Raw genomic sequence first — 26,913 nt, 5'->3', positions numbered from 1 at the left:
GAATGTGTTATTAATGCTAACACTTACATTTTTAATTAAAATCCCATTGGTCAATTTGGTCATATGACTAGCTCCCTTCATGGGTTGCATGAAAATTTTTATAGCCCCTATGCACAAGGGTAAAGCAAATCTTACATTGTACAACACTGACCCTGTATTGTTAAGGTGATTATTATAGTATTTTTGTTTTGTTAAGCCAGGAAAGTGCTATTTCTGAGTCTATTGAAAGTTTTGGAATTGTGCAATAGAGCATTCTTTTTGTCTTATTTTTTTCAGACTTTAAAACTTCTGACCATAATTCATTATTTAAGACTTATAAAAGTACTTGAAGAATAATCAAAATTCAGTGATGGTGGAATGAATATTATGAATGTGTTTGGAAGTCTTCCTTAATACAGTATCTAGATTTTTAAATTATTGTTTTATTTCTTTTCCCCCTCCAGTTATGATGTTCTGGACCCTGAAATACTCTCATTAAATAATTCTGGCATCATAGTTGTGAGAGGAGGAACAGATGACAACATAGGAGCACTGAGTCACTTGCTGATTAAAAGAACACAATCAGGAAGTACCAGAAAAATAACTGGTAACTGTTATGAATGTGTGAACAGACTAAATCTATTTAACCTAGCTTTCTCCAATACCTTATTTAACATTGTCAGAATCATGAAACACCTCTTATAGACAAAATACTGTATGGAGATAGCAAGGTTAGATTAGGACTGGGAATCAGGAGATCCCTAATTCTACTCCCAGCTCCATCACTGGTTCATTTTGTGACCTTGGGCAAGTCATTTATACCTCCATTTGGGGAAGATTGGAAAGGGTCCCCAGGCTTTCCTGGATCCCAAAGGTCTCCTCTTGTGTTTTCCTTCCCCACACATACTACAAAAGGAGATAAGCTTTTGAGCTTTCACAGAGCTCTTCTTAAGGAGTTGGAAAGGTACCTGAAAAAGAGCAGGTCTAAAAAGATCTCTCTGTAAGCTGGTCTCTTTCAGCAACAGAAGTTGGTCCCATTAAAGATATTCTATCACTCACCTTGTCTCATTACAGAGCTAAGTAATTTTTACCCACAACAAGCATTGTCACAAAAAGAGAGTGTGATTCATTCCCCCCACCACTTTCCCTCCAAAGAGGGCTTTGCCACCAGAGGGATTTTGGGGAGCTTGCTGAATGGCCACTTCCCCTAAAAACTGTATGGCTTCAGGGAGGAAGACTGCTTGATAGAAAAGAGGTTCTGGTTTGGTTTGGAGGATGGACAAAATATTAGGCACACTATTTTGGTTCAACCAATTTTTCCCATCACTACTTTGACCTCCACTTCACTAAAAATATATTATGATATTATAAATATAACTTATTTATAAAAATAATTGTTTATAAAATAATTATAAATTATAATGTTAGCTTTGGCATTTCCTGACTTTTGAATATTTAAGTGCAGCTTTAAAATCTTAAGTCTAGTGATGTGATTTTTGTTATGTTTTTTGAGAATGTTAACTTAGTTTTAACCAATTATCTTTTCATCTTAAGATTCTGATAAATCTTCTGAGCACATCATTAAATTTAGTGAAGCAGATACTCCTCGATCTCAAATGACAAATGATACAGAGTTATCCATTACTCTTTCCGCCAGAGAACATGAACGGCTTACGTCTAATGCCATTCTGTTAGAGCATTTCACAAAAACCTTTCTGCATTTAAGAAGAGCAGTGGTAACGTGCACTTTTGAATTAAGATATTTGCTACTGTTTTATATTATTTAGTTTTTTTTAAATACTACACTACTTCAAAAAACTTTTAAATGGGAGAAAACTAGTGATTTTTCATCCTGAGGAAAATGTTCAAACAATGTATATCATATATATACACACTTTATCATACTTGACAAACTACTGCATCTTTCACTTTCTTCATAATTTTTCCTTACCATATTTTCTAAGTCCTTCCTTAAAGTATTGCCAGTCTTATTTGTTTATATAGTTTATTTGTTTATATTTTTTGTTAGAAGAGTTGAGGGCCATGGTGAATAAGTGATCAATCTTGGTGTTTTAAAAACTATTTTAATTGTAGCTCTTTTGGGACCCCCTCTCTTCCTCCCAGCTCACCTAAACTTTCACTTTAAAAAAAAGTGACGGCTCTGAATATTATTAACATACAAAGCTTTTTCAAACATTTTAAAAAATGTTTAAGAGCCTGTATCGTTAGTAGAATATGTGTAGATCTAGCACTGTAAGTATGGGTACATTTCAAAATATAATATTTTTTCAATTTGTTTCTTTCTTTATTTGCCAAGTCTTGAATTCATGAGGATTTATTTTTTCTGCAGCAACATTTGATAATGTAACAAACATCTGTAACAATACTTAATAAAACCTTTGATGTTCACCTGAAAAATATCTGCCTATGGTATTATCTATCTGTAAATACTGAAAGATAGAAATGCACAGATTAAACCCTCCTCCTGAAAATGGGGTTATATTCTGAAAGTGGCATTGTGGGCTTTCCATATGTGATTACCTTATCAAAGATTTACTCAATTTATAATTTTATTTCCTTTGTCCGCCCTGCAAATTGAATCAGTTATCAGAAAGTTCAAGGCATGTTCTTTCTGAATCTGACATCTCAAAAAATAAAGACTGAAATGTATTTGCAAGTTGAATTTAGTTGTTCATTCTGCTGCCTGTGGCAAAATAGAATCCCAGCTCACTTTCATGGTGCTGGGTTGACTGTCCAAAACTAAATGTAAAAAAATAGTAAAAAATTATTTTTGTAGCTGTGTAAAAAGTTCTTACTTGGAATGCATCAACTCTTGAAAGAGAAACACAAAACTAAAGTCCTGGCAGATAAAGAATTTCTGTCATTGGTTCAATCTATCCCACTTTGGACTCAGTCCTACTACAGCTGAAGTCAATGTAAGTTTTGTAATAAACATCACTGGGAGGAGGATCAAATCCTTTGACAGTGATGAAATCATTACCTTCTAGTTTCTGTTTGCCTATATGAAATTAGATGCTTGTCTACACAGGGATACTCAGGAAAGTTAAGAGAAATCAACTAAAGCTATGAAGCTAATGCACATAAAAATAATTCTAGATGGATAAAGCTACAGCAGAGTAAGGCCACTTTTCCTCTGAATGAAAGCATCCATACTTAAGTTTTAGTGTGTTTTGACTTATGCACATTACACGGCTTTAATTGGTTTGTCTTAATATTCCTGAGAGTCCCCATGTAGACAAGCCCTCTGAGTGGACAAATGTAAACATAACAAACCCCATTGATATTGCTGATTTCAGTGAGTTTGCTAGGGCAGAATTCAGCCCACTGTGTCTGACATTGCTAAAATGTTATAAATGTGTACTTTTGAATTTTATAATAGGAAGCATTTTTTTCATCATTCCTGCCAAGGGTCATGGTAGATTCTCCATCACTGGCAATGTGACTTATTTCCCTTATGTATTATTACATTGTGAGGCTAAATGTATTGATTTTTTTTGCAAAGTAGATTAAGAACCTGGAATGGAAGGTGCTGTACAATTTTCTAAATTGTATTGCTGATAAGACCTCAGCTGGAGTATTGTGACCAGTTCTAGGTGCTACATTTACGGAAGGATGTGGACAAATTGGAGAAAGTCCAGAAGACAGCAACAAAACTGATTGAATGTCTATAAAACATGACCTATGAGGAGAGATTGAAAAAATTGGATTTATTTAGTTTGGAGAAGAGAAGTCTTAATAAACTTAATAGTTTTCAAGTACTTAAAAGGTTGTTACAGGAAGGGGGGTGAAAAATTGTTCTCATTAACCTCTGAGGATAGGACAAGAAGCAATGGACTTACATTGCAGAAAGGGAGGTTTAGTTGGACATTAGGAAAAACTTCTTAACTGTCATGGTAGTTAAGCCCTGGAACAAATTGCCTAGGGAGGTTGTGGAATCTCCATCATTGGAGGTTTTTAAAAATAACATTTCTCAAGAATGGTCTAGGTATTACATTGTCCTGCCTTGAATGCAGGGGACTGTACTAAATAACCTCTCGAGGTCCCTTCCAGTCCTACACTTCTATGATTATCATTTTTTTAAATGTATTAAGTAAGTTCTTACTGAGGGTGAGTAATTTGAGGAAATCTTCATAATTTTAAAGGATTATTTCTATATAAGTTTTGAGGTAGAGGAATGAATCTTTGTTCAGAGCTATACTTTGAAAATATAACATTTTGAAAAAATTATATATAGGTTCTCGCTCATCGTGGTGGTCACTGGACATTGCTTCAAAATACCTGCCGAGAGCTTTGGAACTATAGTCAAGAAGTGCAGTCAATTGCCAAGCATTCACATTCTCTTCAAGGATTATTTCCTATTACCAGAAATTTTCTTATCAGCACTATCTGGTTGCCATTCTATTTGGCATCAGATATGATCCTTGATATGATAATTGAACTACAAACTAGTAATTCCCTTAAGGTAAACATGTATTTTTATTAATATATTATGTCCATTGTAGTTAGTTCTTTGAATGGTGTGGAAAAATGCAGAAAAGAATCAGGAGGAATTATTTTCTTTCATTGATTTTGGTAACTTCAAACTACTGCCCATAATACAGCCTATACAGAAGAAAAGTATTTCTTAACTTGTAGAACTATAACTTACCTTCTAAAAACTTGCTTTCCAAGAGATGTTAGAAACTGAAGCCATCTATTATCATTACTGTCTGCCTCAATTTTACAAATACCTTTTCCTTTTATCTTTCAGTTTCTATGGTGCCCACGAGAACTGGGCAGGAAATGGTTTTCCTTTCCCATGAGAATTTTCAAAATTTTGAAAAATTTCCCAGCTCAAATCAGGATGCAAAGTCAAAATCTTGAAAATTTTGCAAACCAAAAATCTGAAATTTGTTTTGGATTGAGTCAATCTAAATATTCTATTTAGAAAATTTTGAAACACTTTGTTTTGATTTCAACTTCTTAAATTTTATTTTTACTATAAATTAACTTAAATATCGAAATAAAAATTGGAATGAAATTTGAAAATAAAAATTTAAAATGAAAACCAAAAAATGTAACTTTTTGACAATTTTGAAACTTTTTCATCAAAAATCTTTAAAATGGGAAACTGATTGTGAACAGTTTTGGTTTCAATAAATTGGCATTTTCTGACAAATAAAATGTTTTTCAGAAACTTCCCAACTGGCTCTAGTGCCCGTTACAAAGTATGTGAAGTGCCTTACAAACCGTTGATGAAAACAAAACTGAGCCCAATGGCCAAGAGATGGGGAGGGGGTTGGAAAGTCTATATGGCGAACAAAAGGAAATGGGCAAAAAGAAAAGCAATCTAGAAAGAGTTACATTAACTCTGTGGTTGTTGATTGCAATACAATTAGTTGCATTAACTTTTGAAACTGCTCATTATAATATATTATGTTCCATTTATAGATTTTTGATCCTGAAGGAGATTTCTGTGTTCCAAGTTGTGTAGGAGGAATTGCTGATGAGGACGGTGGTTCTAATCTTACTTTTTGCTGCCTTCTTGATGATATCAATGTGGTTGATTTGAGATGGATATGTGGTCTGGTACTGAGAACTATAGAGTTCTTATACCAAATGAAGAAATGGGAAGCACTGGTACATATAGCCATGCATTTTAACACAATTACACAGTAAGTAACACTTAAGGGCGTATGGAAAGGAAAAAGCTAGATTATTCATTTAAAATATAAGTAATTTTGATTTGTAATATTACTTGGCCTTTTCCAGTGAGAGATATGCAGAACAAGTGACTCCACTGCTGATATATGCACAGAGACAACTTCTGGAGAGAATACAGCAATTCGGAGGCCCAGATAGTCCTCAGCCTCATTTCATAAAATACCTGGGTGATAATGCAGACAAGGTGAACTATTTATTTAATTATTTAGGTACTGAATCTCACTGTGAACTAAATCCTGAAAAATGTTTTAATTTATTGTGTTTTTAACAGATTAATAAGATTTCTCATAATGTTGTCAAACAGGAATCTTTAAGATTATATTCATGAACAATACAGATCAAAGTTTATGCAACTATACCATATTATGCATATGTGACAGGGTACTCTGCCCCTTAATGGCAGTACTGCTTAATGATCAGTCCATCTAGTGTGACCCTTTAAGACTCTGAAAGGTCTGATTATAGATACCAGGACCTGGAGAATATTGGGAGAGAGGAAGCCGTCCCAGGAGTCAGACTTATACAGGAGGAAATCCCATTGCTGTTTCTTTAAGGGGCTGGGGCTTTAAGGCTTCCCTCTCTCCCAACCAAATGGGCATGAGGTGGCAGAAGGAGACCAGCATAAATGCAGCCTCCACTCACATAGCAGGTCAGATAATAGGAAAAATCAGCCAGGAAAGTCTGGCCTGCTGAGATCCCTGAAGCTTGAGGGCTAATAAAGGAAAAGAGGCCAGCTGAAGAAGAAGCTGGCAAAAGCTCTACAGCTGGTGAACCTAGAACTCCTCTACAAAGAGGAGGGCTCCTGCTTCAGAAGGACTAAAGAATCTAATTAATACACCCCAGCTCTAGGGGGGAGAGCTAGGAGACTCCTTTTTAAGGAGGGTCTGAAAAGGAGTAATTCAGGGAAGAACTGGGAAGGGTTACTTAAACAGAGACGTTTCCCAGAGCAGGGTAGAAGAAAGGAACCAGAGAGGATGAATGCCCTGCATATAGTTGAGTAAGGTCATACTTATGCTGATGACTAGTGTTAATCAAGGAGACTCCTGGAAAGGGGAGTGTTCTTTGATAAAAATGTCTTTCTGGACTTGTTTACAACTTGGGGGAAGGAAAACAGATGCAGGGCCCATTTGGTGTGCCAGGCCTCACTGAAAGGGGGCACACTGGGTACCTGCATGCCATCACATGGTCAGAATCTAAATTTGAGGCCTAAAATGCTTGACAGTACCCATTTTAACTAAGAATATATATCTGGGTGCTATATGCACTCCTTGATTAATTAAACTGTGCCCCTTGAGGGACTGCTTTGTTGCTATGTACTTGTGTACTTAACCCATAAAAAGGTCAGAATTACTCATATTGAGCAAGCCTGAATACTTAAAAAGCCAATGAAGAAAAACATGAGAAACCTGCACCAGGAATTCATACATTCAGCAGTTTTCTACCATTCAAAACCATGATTCTGTATATTTGGCAAACTTAAAGACAGCCAGCAAATTCAGTTGTAAGACACCCATTGCAGCAAAAAAAAATTTTTTTAAGTTAAGATTTTTTTAAATAAGATTGATGTACTAAAATCAAGTGTACAGTAATCTGTGCAATATGTTACAATAAGATAGTATAAAAATAATTAAATTTTTGAAAATAATGTCTCAAATGGCATAATAAAAGCTAATTTTAAATAATCATATTTAATATATTAGTTCAAAGACACCTCAGCCAATTTGCTGAGCCATAGCCAGGATGCTATGCTCTGTACAGACATATATTGGTCCAGATCCTCAGCTAGTTTAATTGAAGTTAATGTAACTCTACCAGTTTATACCAGTTCTGGATATCTAGCTCACTAATAAATATTGGACTTTTTAATTGTCTAAAGGCACATACTGTGACAGGGTCGGGCAGGATGGCTATAGGAGAGCAATCCTACTGGGATCCGGGAAGTGGGCGGGCACTGCTAAAGGATCCCCCACCAGCCTAAGAGGGGGATCCACAGGACCTGGACACCAAATAAATAAGGGGGACAACTAATGAAATAACAGGGACAGGAGTGTGGTCAAGGAGTGTGGTCAAACGAAGGGAACCGGATGGGGATACCGAGCAGAGAACCCCGGACAGCACCCACTGCTCCTCAAAGGCGTCAAAGGAGTCAGCGGACGCCGCCCAGAGGAACTCTGTGCGGATACGTGAATGGACTGATCAGAAATAGGCCCCACAGTCACAGGAGACTCCATTGGCCAACCTCCTCACTCTGGTTTTATAGATGGCCATTTTAGCTAGGGCCAGGAGGAGGTTGACCAGGAGATCCCATGACTTTGTGGGGCCGCGGATAGGGAGTGTATAAATAAGAAGGTGAGGGGAAAAGTGCAACCAAAAGCATAATAAAATATTTTTGAGGAGCCGGAATAGGGGCTGCAGCCTGGCACACTCCAAATATATGTGTGCCAGGGTTTCCCTCAAGCCGCAAAAGGGGCGGTGTCTGGGATGGGGTGAACCGCGCTAAGTACACGCCCATGGTCATGGCTCCGTGAAGGAGCCGCCAACTGATATCCCTGACAGGCCTCAGGACCAAAGTGGAATATAGGCTGGCCCACCGGGGCTCCTCACCCTCCAAAGGTGGCAGAAGGTCCAGCCATTTTGTATCGGGGCGGGACACGAGAGTGAGGGCATGAAGGGTATGGAGCACGAGCATGTATAGATGTTTCCTTGGTGCGGTCTGGAAGCAGACTGGCTGGAGCTCATGCAGCCGGCTCACGGTGAAGGGCTGGGGGTGGGGATTGGTTGGGTCCACGGGGCAGGAGCCCGATGGAAAGGTCCAGCGGGCCTGGGGTGGAGGGTGGGCAGGGCGTGCCCTCATGCAGGACCTGGTCAAGGTAAACCCGAGCAATAGGCAGCAAAGCAGCCCTCACCTCCTGAAGTACGCGCCAGGGAGTACGAGGTCTGGAGAGCCCCATGTGCTGAGCGAGCGTCAGGGGATCCAGCCAGTCTCCCCGGTCGTAATCCAGGAGGTCTCCGACTCTTCTGCCAGGACCAACCTCTGGCGCACCGAGGGAGACTCCGCCACCTGCACGTGAAGCTGGGGGTTGTGTAGCAGGGGCTCCGTGAGGAGATCTGCCCCCTCGGTGGCCGCCACGGACCTGGTCGTTGAAAGCCGTTTCCAGGTCCGGAGGAGGTCCTAGTAGAAGACAGGCAGCCCAGAGAGGTCTCGCGGAAGACCTCTCGGATGAAGATAAAGGAGCTGCCGGTCGTATTGGAGCCCTCGGAAGCAGCGCAGGAAGGCGTGCGCCAGTATGCTCCACGCCAGACTACCTGCACCATAAAGGAGCCTCTGCAGGGCCTGGAGGCGGAAGACATGGACCTGAGCGTGCAGATACTTCAGGCCCTGCCCTCCCTCCTCCAGGGGTAGATAGAGAACCCCTGCAGGGACCCAGTGCAGTCCTGACCAAAAGAACTCCAGAATCGATGTCTGGAGGTTGGCCAGGAAACCCGGGGTGGTACCAGGGTGTTGAGCCGGTACCAGACCATGGACAGGACTAGTTGATTAAGCACCAGTGCTCTCCCTCGAAGGGAGAGGCACAGGAGTAGTCCTGTCCATTTCCAGAGCCGCTCTATCACCCTGCCCTCTAAATCGTGCCAGTTCTCCGGTGGAGAGGGATGCGCGGCAGAAAGGTAAACGCCGAGATAGAGCAGCGGACCTGCGCTCCACCGGATGGCCTGAAGCGCGAGTGGGAGGGAGCTTGCGTGCCAGCCATCCCCGACCACCAGGCCAGAGCTCTTGACCCAGTTGACCCGGGCGGAGAAGGCTGCCAAATAGATGGCCTGGCAAGCCTCCACCTGCGCCAAGTTGCCCGGGTCCTGGACCACGAGGAGCACATCATCAGCGTACGCTAACAGAACCAGCTGCAGCTCCGGCTCCTGCAGCACCAACCCTGTCAACCTCCTGCAGAGGAGACAGAGAAAGGGCTTGACCACCAGAGCGTACAGCTGGCCCGAGAGGGGGCACCCCTGCTGTACTCCTCGCCTGAAGATGACTGGTTTGGTCAGGGTCCAGTTGAGCCTGACCAGACACTCTGCGGAAGCATACAGCACCCGGAGAAAACCCACAAACTGGGGTCCGAAGCCAAACACCCGCAGAGTGCTTTGGAGATCCCCGTGATTTACCCTGTCGAACGCCTTCTCCTGATTCAAGGACAGGAGAGAGAACAACAGACCATCCATACACCCGAGTTCCAAAAGGTCCCAGACCAGATATAGGTTGTCAAAGATGCTGCGGCCCGGGATGGTGTAGGTCTGGTCTGGGTGGACCATGTCCGCCAGCATGGACCCTAGCTGCAGCAAGATGGCTTTTGCTACGACTTTGTAGTCCGTGCTGAGGAGCGAGATGGGACGCCAATTTCATAAATCGCAGAGGTCCCCCTTCTTCAGCAATAAGGCGAGCATGGCTCGCCTGCACGAAAGCAGGAGGATCCCGCTCTGCAAAGACTCAGCCCAGACAGTGACTAGGTCTGGGCCGAGGACGTCCCAGAACACGCGGTAGAACTCCACGGTCAGCCTGTCCATGCCCGGAGATTTATTGGTGGGCATGCGACGGAGGGCTTCCGAGAACTCGGCCAGAGTGAGAGGCAGCTCTATCCGGTCTCGGTCGCCCACACTGACCATAAGTAGCTCCTCCCAGAGCACTCTGCAAGCATTAGGATCAGTCAGATCCGGGGAGAAAAGGCTTGCATAGAAGGCTCTTGCCCTCCCGCACATCTCCACTGGATCTGTGAGGGGGGCGCCGTCTTCTGCCAGAAGACAGGTGACGTGTTTCTTGGCCCCCCTCTTTTTCTCCAGGGCGTAGAAGAAGCAGGAGCCACGAACCATCTCCCGAAGGAGGAGGATGCGGGATCGAACAAAGGCGCCCCAGGCCCGATGGTCCTCGAGGGCCCGGAGCTCCTCCCACTTCTCCTGGCACGCTCCGCAGGGGGCGGATCCTCAGGGCTGGCGTCCAGACGCCTCTCCAACTCTAAGACCTCCCGTTCCAACTGCTCTATTGCCGCATCTCTCCGTCGGCTGGCACCCCACATGTGGTCACAGCAGAAGAGCTGGGCGCGCACCTTCCCCAGGTCCACCACCGCCGTGCCGAGCGAAAGGCACACCGCTGCCCTCGCCAGGTCAGCCAGAACTCCCAGAAGGATGTCACAAAGCCCACATCCTCTAACAAGCTGTCGTTGAAATGCCAATAGGCCGGCCCTGGCCTCTCCACGCGGAGGGAGGCTGTCATGGTGGCTAAATGATGGTCAGAAAATGGGGCCAGCCGGATGCTGGACGAGTGGGCTCGTGAAAGGTGGAAGCGTGATAAATAATGCGGTCCAACTGGGAGTGGCGCGACCGATGGGTCTCCATCCGGACAAAGGTGAATGTGGAAATGTCATCTGGGTGGAGGTCGCGCCAGACGTCCACCAGGGAGTGGTGTTCGACTATCTCCTGGAGGACGTCCGTGGCGGCCGGGCATTGCTCGGTCCCCCAAGCGGTCCCGCTGCTTGAGGGTGGTGTTAAAGTCCCCACCCAGGACCAGGCACTCATGAGGATCCAAGGTGCCGAGGAAGGCGGACGCCTGCTGATAGAATTGCAGCCACTCTGGGCCCGATGTCGGGGCATAGACGTCAATGAGGTTGACCACGAACCCCTCCATACGGACCCGGAGGTGCAATAGGCGGCCCGGCACAGTCTTGATGACCCCCAGCACCTCGGGCTGTGGGTCGGGGGAGAACAGGGTCGCCACTCCAGCCGTACGAACTGTGAGATGGCTAAAGTAGACCCTGTCCCCGCAGTTCAGCCGCCAGCTGTCTTCGGTGGCCGGATCCATATGGGTCTCCTGCAGGAAAACCACAGAGTACCCTCCCTCCCGAAGGAAGGAGAGCACCTGGGACCTGCGGAGAGCAATCCTACAACCCCGGGTGTTTAACGTTGTGATGGTGAGAGGTGTCATGGGGCGCGCTGGGGGGGTCCTCACTGGCAGAGATGCTTGCATCCCCCAGCAGGCCGCGCGACAGTCCCTGACTCATCCCGTAGGTAATTGGTCACGGAAGACACGGACCCGCCAGTAGGCCGCGGCATTCTGCTTCCCAGTCCCTTTACCTTCCCCCATGAGGGCCCTTGTGGCCCAGAGGATTTGAAAAAAATCCCCCCATCGCTGGAGAGCAAGCTGTATCTTGTTGCGGGAGCCATGGGCATCCTCTAAAAACTTCCACAGCTCTCCTTGCAGCTCATCAGGGGGTGGGGTTACGGTTTCCCAGTTGTTCCCCGGCGGGGCCCTTGGTGCAGCCCTGTGGACCACTAAAACGGGCAAGCAGGGTGCGGACCCCCGACGGGGTGCCTGATGGGCTGGAGCGTCTAGGCCCACCTCAAACCCTGGGGCAATAGGGGGTGATGGAGGGAAAATAGCAGCCCCTAATGGGTCGGGGCAGGAGAACGCAAAGGCCACTCCCTGGGGGTCATCGGTTGGAAAAGGGAAGGAGACAGCCCCGGGGGCTGCAATAACATCGCAGGAGGTAGACTGGATAGGGGTAGGGGTAGGGGCAGGGGCAGGGGCAGAGGCGAGGTTCTGGGTTTAGGGAGGCAAGCAGCTGGATGGTGGCGCCTCCCGAGCAGGCTCGAGGGTTAAGGGGGTAGGGAGGGAGCTCTCAGTGATACCAGGCGCGGGCTGTATGGTGGATTTAGCGGCTACAGCATCAGGAGGTGGATTATCTTCTGTTGGGCCCCCACCTGGGAAGGAAATGGATTGTTCCGCACCAATGGGGGGTGCCCCTGCTGGCTCGTGTCCTGGCCCTGTGGCGCTGGCTGCCACCTGAGCAGGCTCGGTGGTCGTCAGCGGGGTGCCATCAGCGGCCGGGTCAATGGAGGAGTCCTGGGGCTCCTCGGAGGTGGGAGCAGAAACAGCAGTTAGGGGGAGGGAGCATGGGGAAAAGAGGGGTGGAGTGAGGTCGCCCAAATCGAGGTTTGCTGGCAAAAGGTCATCCTCCCCCTGGGCGACTGGGGTCAGAACTAGGGCCTCGATCTGCTCGAACATGGAGGAGAGGACACTTTCCGTCGCCCTGGGGTTCTCCCCGCTGGCACCCGCCACGACGCTCTCTCCCATGCCTGGTGGTATCTCTGCCACACCATCCTCCATAGGCCCCGCCAGATTGTCAGCAGCGAGGGTGGGGCTCTCCCGCTCATCTGGGCTTTGTAGGGGAGGTGCCCCTTGGGCCTGAGTGGGAGAAGTGGTGGTCCGAAGAGGAGGCAGGGTGGGTTCGAGTATCGGGTGGCCAGGGGCGTCGGCAATGATGGGGCCGATGTCCTTCCGGGTCTCGGGGATCCCAGGTGCCCCTCCTTGCCGGGCTAAGGGGCAGTCCCTCCGGACATGCCCTGACGCCCGGCAGAGGTAGCACCGGGCTTCCCCCGTGGAGAAATACACCCGGTAATGGGCCCCCTGGTGGGGGACTAGGAAGGACCCCTTGATTGCCTCTCCGTCACACGCCGCTGGTCCTTGCAGCCCAACGGGAGAGGGCTGATAACAGAAACAGGTTTCCCCAGGGTGGAAAGGGCGGTAACAAGGCAGCATTGGGGAGAAAAGGAGGGACAGAGGTGAGGACCAGGCGGACGCCCAGGTCCTCCAGCGGCTCTAGGGGGACAAATACCCCCCCCACCGCCAGGCCCCTCTCCACCGCTTCCTGGGCAGCAGCCTCCAATGCTAAGAAGAAGACGACCTTCCCGTACATTTTGGAGGCCGCCACAATGGCCGAGGGCCCCACCACCCTCGCCAATGCCCGCACGTAGGTCTCCACGTGGGGCAAGGCGGGCACCAGGAGGCATCGGACACCGTGCTTCCTTGTCATGGTGGGAAAGGGGCCCCAGCCACTATTGATGGTGGCGGAGGTGGTGGGCGGGAGAGATGACGAGGTGGCAGGCAGGGGGGCTGCCGCCACCCGGGCATACTTCCTGGGGGCTGAGGAAGGGACACCCACAGAGCTGGTGGAGGGGGCAACGGGGAAGGACGCTGTGGTTGGTGACGGGGCTGCAGCAGTGGGGGTGGCCCCTGCCATGGAGGGCCCGGTGGTTTTAGCGGGGCCCTTCCCCTTTTCTTGCCCTGGCCCTTCCCACCGGCTGGTGGGGCTTCCCTAGAGTCTGGGGAGGCGATGGGCATGGCAGCAGCGGAGGTCACCCCGGTGCCCTCCATGGCCGATGCCCCAGCTGGGGCGGTGGCAGGTGGTTAACAGGAGTTGGGGTCAGGTAGAAAGGGACAAGCTGTGGGGTGGACAATTCGGGGTTGGGGGGCACATGAACCACCATACGCTTGTCCAGAGAGTCCTGTTTGGTTGGCTGGTGCTTCTGGCCCACACGGTGGAATCAGGACAAGCAGCTGATTCCAGAGTTAGATGTTAGACAGCCAGCAAAGATGGTGGAGTGTGGGGGGGGTGAAGATCATAGTATGGGGGTTGGGAGGACACAGATGGATCGGGGGGCAGCTCCGTTCCACATCACCTGTGTCCCTACAAACACAGTCACGACACAGTCAAGGCCTCCCCCCACACGAGAGCACAGTTCGAAAGTTACTCAGTCTTGGGCCCCCTCCACGGTGATTTGTAAGTTCCCCGGGTGGTGTTCCTCTGGTAGATGGCTGTTTCTTTGTCTGTTCCGGGTTTTCTTTTTTGCATTCCAGAAATGCCGGAGCAAGTGATAAGATTCCTCTCAACCGGAGACGGATCCGCAGACAAACAGCAAGCGGCTGGGTCTGGGTCCTTCCACTCTCCCCCTCCAGGGAAGCGGGCTGGCAGGCCTCCCCTCTCTCACGGGGGGGGGTTTCAGCTGGAGCGGCAGCAGCGTCCGAGGGCGGGTGGGCTAATAGCCAGCAGGCAGCCGGCCAGCACTCTAGCAACAGCAGAGAAAGAAAAAAAAAAAGAAGAAAAGAAAGGGGGGAGAGCGTCTGGCCCGGTCGGGGGGAAGCCAAAAGCAGGGGCAAAAAGCAAGGAAAGCCCAGGCCAGAGGGCAGCAGCAGGAGAGCAGGCTAAGTAGGTCCCTTTTCCCTGGGTAAGGTATCAGGGAAGGTTCCAGAACAATCAGGAACCTTCTGGAGACCATTAAGACAGGCTGATTAGAATACCTGCAGCCAGTCAAGAAGCTGCTAGAATCAATTAAGGCAGGCTAATCAGGGCACCTGGGTTTTAAAATGGAGCTCACTTCAATTTGTGGTATGTGTGTGTGTGTGAGGAGCTGGGAGCAAGAGGCACTAGGAGCTGAGAGTGAGAACGTGGACTGTTGGAGGACTGAGGAGTACAAGCATTATCAGACACTGGGAGGAAGGTCCTATGGTGAGGATAAAGAAGGTGTTGGGAGGAGGCCATGGGGAAGTAGCCCAGGGACTTGTAGCTGTCGCACATCTGTTCCAGGAGGCACTCTAGACAGCTGCATTCCACAGGGCCCTGGGCTGGAACCCGGAGTAGAGGTCGGGCCCGGGTTCCCCCCAAATCCTCCCAACTCCTGGTCAGACACAGGAGGAGTTGATCTGGACTGTGAATTCAGAAAAACGGCCAAGCTGAGGGCTGCCGTGAAGCTCCAAGGCGAGCAAATCCACCAATAAGCGCAAGACCTACCAAGGTAGAGCAGGAACTTTTCACAATACCATGATTCTTACTCAGTTATCCTAATAATACAATAAGCTTAATATTTTATGAGAAACATGACAAATTGAAAGTTATGATATGTAATAGTGTATTGCATGTCATTGTATGGCTCTTAATTCTGACAAGCAAGAAATGAGGGATAGTTTTAAGTACGTAGATGTCTTGGCCCTAAATTTCCAAACTCGAATGCCTGAAAGTTAGGCATGTGATTTTACATCTAGATTCTTAAGAGGCCTGATTTTCAGAGTGCAGAACATCTGAAGCTCTTGTTGATTTATATGGCAATTGCAGCTGGTTAGTATTTTTGATAATCAGACCTCTTTTATTTAGGCCTCTAAGTATGGATTTAGGTGCCTAACTTGGGGAACCCACATTACAAAATATTGGCCATTTTAATTATAAATGAGTGACTAAGTGGAAAACCTTCTTTTTTAGATAAATTGCAGAAACTTCATTGGAAAACAGTTGCGTGTTGCCAGCAGATTTAATGAAGTGACAGTTTCTGGACACCATTTTGTTCCTGAGATGCCAGATATTTATACAGGTCAGAACACATTCCAGCATAATCCAGTCCTTTCTTTCTCCAAAAAGTTTTGTTTTGTATTAATTTGACCCTACCTCAGAATCTCTCTTTCATGGAAATTAGGAAGCTATTGAATTCTGTTTTTACAACTGTATGAGTGCTTCAGAAATATTGTTTTGAAAGAGACTAGATCAGGTGTGGCCAAACTTTTTGGCCCAAGGACCACATCTGGGTATGGAAATTGTATGGCGGGCCATGAATGCTCATGAAATTGGGGGTTGGGGTGAGGGCTCTGGGGTGGGGCCAGAAATTAGGACTTCAGGGTTTGGGAAGGGGCACGGGACTGGGGCAGGGGGTTGGGGTGTGGGGGCAGGGGTGAGGATTCCAACTGGGGATGCGGGCTCTGGGGTGGGGCTGAGGATGAGGGGTTGAGGGTGTCCCGGGCTAGGACCAAGGGGCTAAGGGCTAGGGCAGAGGGTTGGGGTGCAGGACGGGGTCAGGGATGCAGGTTCCAGGTGGCACTTACCTCAAGCAGCGATTCCTGGCCAGTGGGAGCTGTGGGGGCAGCACTTGGGGCAGGGGCTGCTTGCGGAGCCCCCTGGCTGCCCCTACGCATAGGAGCTGGAGGGTGGAGATGCCGCTTCTTCTGGGAGCCGTACGGAGCTACAGCATGGAGCCACACAAGCTCTGGACCCTGATCCCTCGTGGGATCTTCAGGGCCAGATTAAAACATCTGAAGGGCCAGATGTGGCCCCCGGGCCATAGTTTGCCCATCCCTTGACTAGATAGTTCAGGTCTGTTGTAATGATAAGAAGAGCCTTTCAAATCTATTAAAATTGGATAATAGTGAAAAGTTTAAAGCCTTGGCAGGTCCTTCAGAAGGAAAAAGAAGACGGTTCTAAATATCACATATGTGTCAAGATATCACATACAAGAGAGGGCGTGGGGGGTGAATTAAGGAAGCTGGGTAAAATCACTGAACAACAGATGACATTGAGAGCACAATAAAGACAGAATCCTTGCTCTCACTTCTGGTGCCCAGTGCTCCATCTATTATTTACAACACTAAAACATATTTGAAAAGTTTAAAAGTAGTGTTATTAACTGTCTGTTAATGCTTTAGATTTATGTTCATAAACCAATTGGAAATCTAATCAACCCAGTGTATTAAATGTATTTTGTCTAATAGTTGAGAAGTTGTTCAACTACATCTATGCTCTTATATTTCACTGTAAAATATAAAAATTGTTACTAATTCCTACTTCCTTTTAGATGGCAGTCAAGCACAATCCTTAGTTTGTGTCCCTCTTGATGTGACAGACACACTGAAATGTTTCAGAGAAACCCTAGAAAAATCTAAATACCACAGCAGAGCACTTAGACACAGCAGAAAATTGCTTTCGCTATTTCTTGCTCACACACAAGGTAAGGTGTTTGTTATGGTGTCCCTTAATTATCAAATGTTTGTGGTTCCAAGCCACCCCTATAACAAGTGACTGCACATGGTACATATTTTTAGTAGCAAATATTGGAAAATCAATTTTTAAAATCCAGTGATAGTTGAGAGTAAGATAATAGTCTCTTTTATTTAAAGAAAAATTCTGAACTCTGGTAAGGCCAAAATTTAATCAAACATTTTTCTCTTTAAGAACATAAGAACAGCCATAGTCTTCAAAAAAATAAAAATAAAAAGGAAGTATATTTTCACACAATGCAGAGTCAACGTGTGGAACTCTTTGCCAGAGGATATTGTGAAGGCAAAGACTATAACAGGGTTCAAAAAAGAACTAGATAAATTCATGGAGGATAGGTCCATCAATGGCCATTAGCCAGGATGAGCAGAGACGGTGTCCCTTTCCTCTGTTTGCCAGAAGCTGTGAATGGGCAACAGAGAACGGATCACTTGTTGATTACCTGTTCTGTTCATTCCCACTGGGACACCTGGCATTAACCACTCTCAGAAGACAGGATACTGGGTTAGATGGGATTTCGGTCTGATCCAGTACAGCTGTTCTTATGTTCTTCATTACAGCTTCATTCATTCATTCATTACAGCTTTACGTTATCCATTTAATTCTTGTTGCCCTTTTTTGGCCTGAGTTGTTAGCCAGAATTTGGGCCTCTTGATGAGTTATTTTCATTAGGAGGAGAAGTTGAAGATAGAGTTAGGAATGTCTCTAATGCAGTCCTATTTTTTTTACAAGGATTGTATATAGAGTTCTGTTTCCCTGAACATAATAGAAACAAAGAACAGCAGGCAGTTTCCTTTCTCAGAAATCCAAGTCTGCCTTTCCAGTGAGTACTGTGCCTCAGAAAAGCTTCTGTCTCTAGGTTTCCTCGCAGTGCCATATGCATGACTGCTTCTCATGTTTCTGCTGGCTTTCTTCTCAGTTCACACTCAGACATACAGCTGTAACCAATATAATAGCCCTTGCATTTGCAAATAGTTTCAGTTAACCTCCTCTTATTCTCCCTGGATTAGTTTGTGTTCAGGCCTTGTTCTGTACCCAAGTGCCTTAGGATGTGGCTTCCTATTTTACTGTGGTAGCTACATGGAGGAACATTTGATTGCTCCTTCTACTCAGCCTGAAAGAAGAGCACTTAGGACAGTGCAGTCTTTGATTATCTATGGGTCAAAGACCCTCATGATGGCAGCCATTAACATCTTTCAGCATCACAACATTTATTTTTCAAGACACAATGAATTACAACTTTTAAAAAATAAATGCAAGACCAGCATTTATGAACATTATCTACAATATGGTCAAATGTAGTCTCTTGAGTTTAAAACTGCCTATATTGCGGTATGCAGTGTTGTTGCAGCTTTGTTAGTCCCAGGATATTAGAGAGACAAGACGGTGAGGTAATATCTTTTGTTGGACCAACTTCTGTTGGTGAGAGAGGCAAGCTTTCAAGCTTCCAGATCTGAAGAAGAGCTCTGGGTAAACTTGAAAGTTTGTCTCTCTGACCAACAGAAATTGGTTGAATAAAACCTGATTCAGAGCAGGGACTTAAACCTGGGTCTTCCATGTGTCAGATGAGTGCCCTCGCATGGTGCTATTGGCTTTTCTGAGTGGGGAGGGTGTCTCTCTCTCTTTCTCTCTCTTCCCCCCACCCTAAAAAATCAATTCTGTACCTTAGAAACCTTCTCATTGAAAGTTTTGTTGAAACATACAAGTTTTGGTTCCAATAAAAAAAATTGGTTGAAATATTCCCAACCAGCTCTAGTTACTACACTCAGAAGGTTCAGATGGCCTCTGCTAAAAAGAGAAAAAGATACCAGAGGAAGAAATCATCTGCCTTCTCCTTCATTATCTGTTGACCTTTCAATGTCATCATCAAGGCAGCTAATTTGACTCCTTGTTTGGGAGCCATATACATTTTCTGGAGTATCTTTTTCCTCCCCCCTGCTTTTCAGAACCATTTGTTTTATTTTTGTGGGGCCTGGAACCTCACCACTACAGACCATTGGATGTAGAGATCACAGAGGTGGGGTATTCTAGAGAAATCCAGACCTCCCCACCTACCAGCCCTATTCCCAATCCCTTTTCAGAGACCCCTTTCACAAGAGTGTGTTACATCAAGAAGTGGAGTCCCTTCTAAGTTTTGGTGCAGTGAAAGAAGTGCCTCTATAATACAAAGGGAAGGGGTTTTATTCCTAATGCTTTTCAATACTGAAGGAAAAAAGGATGTGGTGCACATTTTTGGACTTGACACAGCTAACCACCTTCAGCTGCAAATTCAAGTTCTAGGTGGTAAAACTGCCCTCTGTAACTTTTTTTCATTGAGGCACAAGACTGGTATGCAGCTCTCAACCTCTAAGATGCTTATTTTCACATAGTAATCCATCCTTCTCATCCTGCTGGGATTCCAAGTGGGTATTTTCCAAAATCTGTAGAGTGTTCTACCATTTGGTCTATTGGCAGCACTGAGGGCCTTCATTGAGGGCCCTTGTTATGTGAGAAAACAAGGAGTCCAGATACCTCGATGATTCGCTCATTTGAGGGAAACCTCCACAACATGTGACCAACTCCACATGTTGCTTTTTGTAGTTTATACAGATAGGGTAAGAGATCAAGCTACTTAGACCCAGAGATTTTTCAACTAGATTTCTACTTGCATTAAGCTATACTATGAATATGCGAATTTAGACCCAGCTTCAACATTATAGCTTACTTCACGATGGCTCAGGCAGCTACCACAGCTTCATTGAGAAGTGTTCCAATCTGAAAAATTTGTAGGGCAGCAACATAGGATTCAGTACATACATTTACACAAAATTACTCCTTAGTAGAGTCATGAAAATCTGATGCCCACTTTGGCAAAACTGTCTTGCAGTTGCTATTCAGGTAGACTCTGAGCATCCACCTTCCATGATGTAGGTTACTGCTTGTAAGGCACCAGGAGTGGAATAACATGGACAAGCACTCAAAGAAGAAGAAGAAACAGTTACTTACTTTATTGTACTTGTGATTCCTCTAGAGGTGTATTCCACAACCCATGTTTCTTCCACACAACTACAGAATCCTATAACACCTGGATTCTATACTGGCAAAGGAACTGAGGGACACTTGGGGTCACCCCAGCTTTTATACCATGTGGTGTATGAGGTCAGCCTCAGTGCATATGGACAGCACATCTTGAAGAACCACAGTTACTTGGCATACAGAACATCATGTCTGCAATGATTCCAGCATCCATCACTGTGTAAAATAGAATACTACTTAATTTGCTGTATATCTCTGGATTGACATTGTGTTGAGTTGCTGACTGACTTTCTGGTCCTGGAAGGTTTCTCCTTGAAAGCTATATGGGGCAAATAGGAACATTTAAAAACTTGTTTGTTTAGTGCTTTCAGGCTAAATCCAGAGTACAAGTAATGCTCAATGTGTCATTGTTCATTTATTCAGTGCAAATTAATATATATACTGCAGGGATAGAAAATGTTTCTGAAAAATGCAGCCTGCTTTTCTTTTCCCATGTTTATTCACTTTTAATCACAAGTTGGCTATTCCTTCTAACCTGCTATTATAAAGACCAGAAATGTCATGTAGAAATCAGACACTGAAAATATTTTGTTTGGGTGATATGTTTTAGAATCATTTATGTGAAGGAAATATGGCTGTAAACTACATTTCATAAGTAAATTACATTTCTGACCTAGATACCTTTGGAAGAGTACCCTATCGGATCTCTTCAAATGAAAAAGTGGAATTTAGTGTGGGAGCTGAACTGACATTTCTACCAAAACCACATGACCTTTCTCAAGAAAAATTTAATTTCCCCAGTAGGGTCGAAAGCAGACCATTGCCTGAGTCACAGCTCTCAGTAGTTGTCTCTTCATATGAAAAAACTATTGGTAAGATATTTACATATTTTTGTTTACAGCTAATACAAACAACTCTGTTTACCTATGTTCATGTTCTTCTTCATGCCGTTTTATTCTCTGGCCCTTTCACGTCAGACAGTCTTCACAGCAGGTATTCCCCATCCACATAGTGTTTATGGGACAGCCCCTACCCCCACCCCCCAATAAAAAATAATTTCCCCAGTATGATCCAAAACAAGCCAATACCTCAGTCACAATTTTCAGTAGTTATCTCTTCATATGAAAAATGTTACTTCAGTGGAGCTTCACTGATTTACACCAGTTGAGAATCTGGCTCATGATTTTATCATCTGACCGTGTCCCTTTACTTCTTTTTATAGACTTTTCCCAGGAAACCATTTGACAGCTAAGGGTGTTTATGACTGTATGCAACCTGTAGAAATGAGAGAATTGCATTTGTATCATGAATGCTTATTTTCAAACAAGTTCTGTCCATTTAATCGGTCTGAAAGAGATTCATGCATATGTCTTGCTCCAGTTGGAGTTAGTAGGAATAGGGTTGGGTCCATAGTCACACATTTGAAATTAAAATATCCCCAAATCCTCAGAAACCTTTACATAAAATATTCATAATCTTATTTACTATCTCCTGTGTGCAAATCTATTTCTGTTGCAAAGTTGTTCAAGATCCAGTAATGGTTTTAATGTTATAATGGATTTTTTTCTAATTGATGAAAAACAGAAATCCTTCAAATAAATAACCAGAGAGACCTCAAGGTGCAGGCTCTACATGAACTTGGAAATCTTCACTTTTATGCAGGAAAGAAGAGGTACATAGTCACTGGATGAACAGTAGATACAAAAATGACACATTTTTTATTTTTGTAATTTTATCTATAATTCTCCTGACTTTCAGTTCTTCTATGAGTTAATCTGCTGTCTTCATTTCCATATTGTTCTCCCATCCATTTTCTCTACTAACTACATTAATGAATGGCTTTCTCTGGAACCGATATATATGCGTCTCTATGAAGTAACTATGTCATTTACCGTACAGCTATTTGATCTTAGTAAAATATTGATCAACTTGTGAGTTGATCAAAAATTATATTTTTTGTGTCTTACAAACTAGATTCCAATTTTCTGTCTGAATAACAATTATTTGTAGCTGATAGAAAGCAGAATAAAACTCTTCTTCTGCTACAGAAGATGTCAGCAGTATGATGGATACATTTTTTTATGTTACAGAGCTGCTTTTAAATACTGGTGTCAAGCCCTTGATGAAACACTTAACATAGCTGATGTACTTAACAACTGGCAAGAGTTAGATGGCTTTTCAAAAAATGTTACTGATGACTTTACGGATGGAAGTTCTAAACATTTTAGTGAGAAATGTATTTATCAAGCTGGAATTTGGGGGTGCTTGCATGCAGCAGTTTTAGCGGCTAAGATAGCTCAGTAAGTATTTTATTTTTAATGTATTTCTTTAGATTTTAGAACTTCACACCAACAAATGCCCATCTAAGGCCTTGAGTGCCCCAACATAAATTTAAAAACACATTAAAGAGGAGTTATAAAACAAAATCAGTCAAAGCAGCTGTACTTCTGCTATTACCCTGACCATGTCCCTTGCTAATTAACAGTGAGCATGCCCAATACAGTATAACTGTAAATTCCCTCACTGCATCACAGTTTTTCCTTAAAACAAAAATTAATCCCCCAGCTTCCTCAGCCTTCTTCCAGTTCCCACTCAAGCACTTGAACTTTGTAGCATGCCCAGAAGGTTAACAGATTTAAGCTATTTTAGATCAGCACGTGGAGAGTATTCTAAAGGGAAGTGGCCCTCTTTGAGAACACTCTGCGGACAGCCCCCTCTCTCAAGCACTGCCCTCTGATCTTAACTGCAGCTGCATGGCACAGGGAGGGATCATAGGAATAGAATAATAATATATGTATAAAACATAAAAATCTAATAAATGATTGACAAATTGTAGCCAAAAGGACTTTACATCCTTATTAATTTTCAAAAGAAACATCAAAATTCTCAAGTTAGTGCTCTTAATGAATATTAATATATCAGGGCAAATTTAATGCGGAAAAATTGTAATTTTTCTGATTAGTCTTAGGTCAGATGAAGTTTTATCTGTTGTATGCCGGACTACCACAAATAACTATATCAGCCAAGCTATCGTATGCATGCTATTAAAAGACCATAGTTAAGATTCTGTTTTGTGCCTCTAAGAGGCATGGCACAGAATTAGCAGCCAAGGGGGGAAAAAAGGGGTGGGGGCATAGGTGGCTTAAACTACCTTTTGTGGCCACTGATCCTGAGCTGCTCTGCAGCCCCAGGTGTAACTTAAGCAGCAGCCTGTCCCTGGGATGCCTTGCTCCACAGTGCACCCAGAATCTCTGCAGCACTATGGCCCCACTCCTGGTACACTTCCACCCCATGTGAGTGTCACAGTTCGGGGCAACTGCACCTGTATTCCCCCTCAGTGGTCGACCAAGGGTACCCATCTCCTCAGCCGTCACCTTTTTTGGGTAGTAACCCCTGTCTGTCTGCCTCCTGACCAGGATTTTTCCAGGCTGTGCAGTTCCCTGCCTACACTGATATTCCCAGCAAGCCAGACTGCCTAAACAGGGTACCATCTCCTGTTTGCTTTCTCTTCAAAGGCTATGGACAGCCTAATGGCCCACAGCTATGAATTATAGTATAGCTCTTTATAAGCAAGTACATTTATTCTGAAGGTAAGAGCATTACTGAGAAAACATATTAAAATAATAAAAGAATCTACATGCATGCTAAAAGCTTTCAAGAGGTCACCCCAACTCCAGTCTCTGGCTCTGATAAGTGTCACTCCATCAAAACTCACAACTAGGTTTTCCCTGTGGTTACAAGTTCATGACTGGTTTCAGAGTAGCAGCCATGTTAGTCTGTATTCGCAAAAAGAAAAGGAGTACTTGAAAATAAAATATAAAATACAGTATTTTCCACTGAATTCATCCGATGAAGAGAGCTGTAGCTCACGAAAGCTTATGCTCAAATAAATTTGTTAGTCTCTAAGGTGCCACAAGTACTCCTTTTCTTTTTAAGTTCATGACTGTATCAGATTCAGAACCAGAACAACCAGGAATAGTTCAGCCTTTTCTTTTCTACAGCACGGGCCTTTGATCTTGGTCTCATGTAGTAAGTGATCAGCAGACAGTGACCCCTCCTCGGGCCATATTTTCAAAAGGCTGGGTTTTTGCATTCCCCAGAGATGTGGAATTTATATTCACCTCCCCCTAGATATTCCCCAGGAAAACCACTTAACACTTTTTGTTCCACAAGTCCATTGTTATCTGGCACATTGTTCAATATAGTCCTTTGATCCTCCAAGTCTCACATATGTAAACATATCCCCACAGTGGAGGTTACATACAACACTGGCCCAGAATTATACATAACCCATTTATTTAATACAATGAACCCCAAAGATACTTACATTTAATTCAGTTAGGTCTCCCAAGGATGTTGCAGGAAATTGCCAGATCTGTCACAGCTAGGGCTTGTGAGGGAGCCCTGGGAAAGCAGCCTTACAGCTTTCTTCCTCAATTCCTGCACTGAGCCCTCTTAAGAGGGCCATGCTGCTCTGGCCCTCTTACCCAAAGTAATGGGACTGGAGCAGAGGTAAGGATTTTGCCCCATAACATGCAAAAGATTAAAGCACTTTGCACATATTATACACACCATAGTGGCCAATCATCATGAAATCTCTGGTGAGGTATTATGAGGGAGGATATAGCCACGTATCTATTTATTTCTCTTTTTTCTATATAGGTTCTTACACTGCCCTCATGACCATAATATTGAGAACCTTCCAGTAGTTCATTAAGCCATGTGACATAACATTTTCAAATCTGAAAAACTGCTAGAGGTCATTATTAATAATTATTATAGTAGGAAAAAAAGCTTTGTTAATTAACATAAATTAATGAACACATTCAAATGTCTTACCTATATGTTATACTTACTCAGGTATATATTGACATCAAATGTGAGACTAAGAACTAAATGCTGCATTTTCTCTGCTATACTCTTTAAGGTAAGGATATATTTTCATTTAGAATTTATTCAATAGTTGGCATATTGTTTTCAAGGTATAAAACTCAATAAATGGCCAATGATATAAAAATATTCCCATATCAAATTATGTAGAGTCAAGATTGAAGGTAGATACCAACTTATGCACATGTATTTTAGTCTCAAAAATTATCATTTCAATAAGAAGTTAGTCTCCCAGAGAAGAAATAAAATATTGTAATGTGAAGATGGCTAAAACATTTGCCAGTCAAATAGATCTTTTTTCCTCTTGAAGTAGATACTATCAATATCAGCAGGGTGCTTCCTGTCACAGATCTCTACAGAGTCTTCATAGATTGTCATACATTTTTAACTAGGTAACCGGGAGTATAGAAACTTTTTAAAAAATTCACTGAAGAATGTTTCTTTTGGTAATGCAAAATATTGACTGTTCATGCTAAATTTTCAACTGTTAGAAGTTTCCTCTAAAAGGTATGGCAGAGCATTCAAATGCATAAAAATTTCACTTAGAAAGAAAGTAAGATCTTTAAATTAAGAATGCAATCTTTTGGAAACAAAGTCAGGAGTAAAGATGTTTCTGTATACTCTGGGAATGGAGATTTGAGGCATTACTAAAAACAGGGATCCTGAAAGAGGGATCACAAATATCCTATCAACTGGATTTCTCATACGCACAAGGGGTCTATGCTACTAGATACCAATGCAGCCTCAGGAACTTAATCAGCTTCATCCAAAAAAATGAAGAATAGAAAATTCGTAGCATTATTTTAATCACATGCATCATCCTAGGATCCTTATGCTGCAGCCTGATCCATGAGGATAGAACCCATCCAGATTGAAGCCCTGTTAACTTCACCAAGAATAGAAACCAAATCCTAACATTTGAGCAAAAGAATTTCAATTATCTATTAGCGCTATAGCGTCTGTGATACAAAGGTAAAAAATGTTGATTCCACGAATCAGAGAGCAATAGTATCAGCCGATCATCGCAGTATTGTCCCATTGGAAATACTTGTGCATGACTGGAGTAGGATCTGTCCTAGTTCATTCAGATGGCTGTAGCTTGATGGAAGTGTGCTGCAAAATATGATCAGTCCACTGCCATGGTACCTAACAAGGATAAAGTCCCATAACTTGTTTGGTTTGGAAGGTTGTTTTATAACTTTGTTTCCTCTTTCTGGTATAGTCTTTAATCTAGTTATTGTCCCAGGTTTATGCTAGCTATTTTGTGTCTCACATTGCTGCATGAATATATAAACAGTAAGGCCATGCCTGCACTAGGGAGCTTACAGTGGCACAGCTGTACTGATGCAGCGGCGCCACTGTAAGATCGCTCATGTAGATGCTCTATGCCGATGGGAGAGAGCTCTCCCATCGACATAATAGAACCACCTCCGTGAGTGGCAGTGGCTATATTGGCAGGAGAGGCTCTTCCACCCACATGGCACTGGGCACGCTTACCACTTATGCCGGTGAAATGTATGTCTCTCAAGGGTGTGTTTTTTCACATCCCTGAGCGACATAGCTTTTGCCGACATAAGTGGCAGTGTAGACACGGCAAGTCTCTAGGCCATGAGTGCTAACTGTGATGTCATAGACTCTGTATAGGAGGAATTTTCAGTTTCAGAGACAA

General features: G+C 44.2%; 1 protein-coding gene across 1 annotated transcript in view; it reads left to right on the top strand.

Annotated features, from left to right (window-relative positions):
• Positions 1-26,913, top strand: part of CFAP54 (cilia and flagella associated protein 54) — a 192,905-nt gene that overhangs the window by 99,180 nt on the left and 66,812 nt on the right. The window contains exons 36-46 of the mRNA XM_077807684.1: positions 444-586; positions 1,534-1,715; positions 4,235-4,462; positions 5,431-5,654; positions 5,752-5,887; positions 15,780-15,888; positions 17,140-17,292; positions 21,032-21,226; positions 21,939-22,026; positions 22,445-22,654; positions 25,215-25,281. Coding sequence (XP_077663810.1) covers positions 444-586; positions 1,534-1,715; positions 4,235-4,462; positions 5,431-5,654; positions 5,752-5,887; positions 15,780-15,888; positions 17,140-17,292; positions 21,032-21,226; positions 21,939-22,026; positions 22,445-22,654; positions 25,215-25,281 — 1,735 coding nt within the window. The remainder of the gene's footprint in view (positions 1-443; positions 587-1,533; positions 1,716-4,234; positions 4,463-5,430; positions 5,655-5,751; positions 5,888-15,779; positions 15,889-17,139; positions 17,293-21,031; positions 21,227-21,938; positions 22,027-22,444; positions 22,655-25,214; positions 25,282-26,913) is intronic.

Source organism: Eretmochelys imbricata, chromosome 1 (genome assembly GCF_965152235.1).
Source record: "Eretmochelys imbricata isolate rEreImb1 chromosome 1, rEreImb1.hap1, whole genome shotgun sequence".
Classification (NCBI taxonomy): Eukaryota; Metazoa; Chordata; order Testudines; family Cheloniidae; genus Eretmochelys; species Eretmochelys imbricata.
Note: the sequence above shows the minus strand (reverse complement) of the source record. Positions and strands in the feature narration are given on the sequence as shown.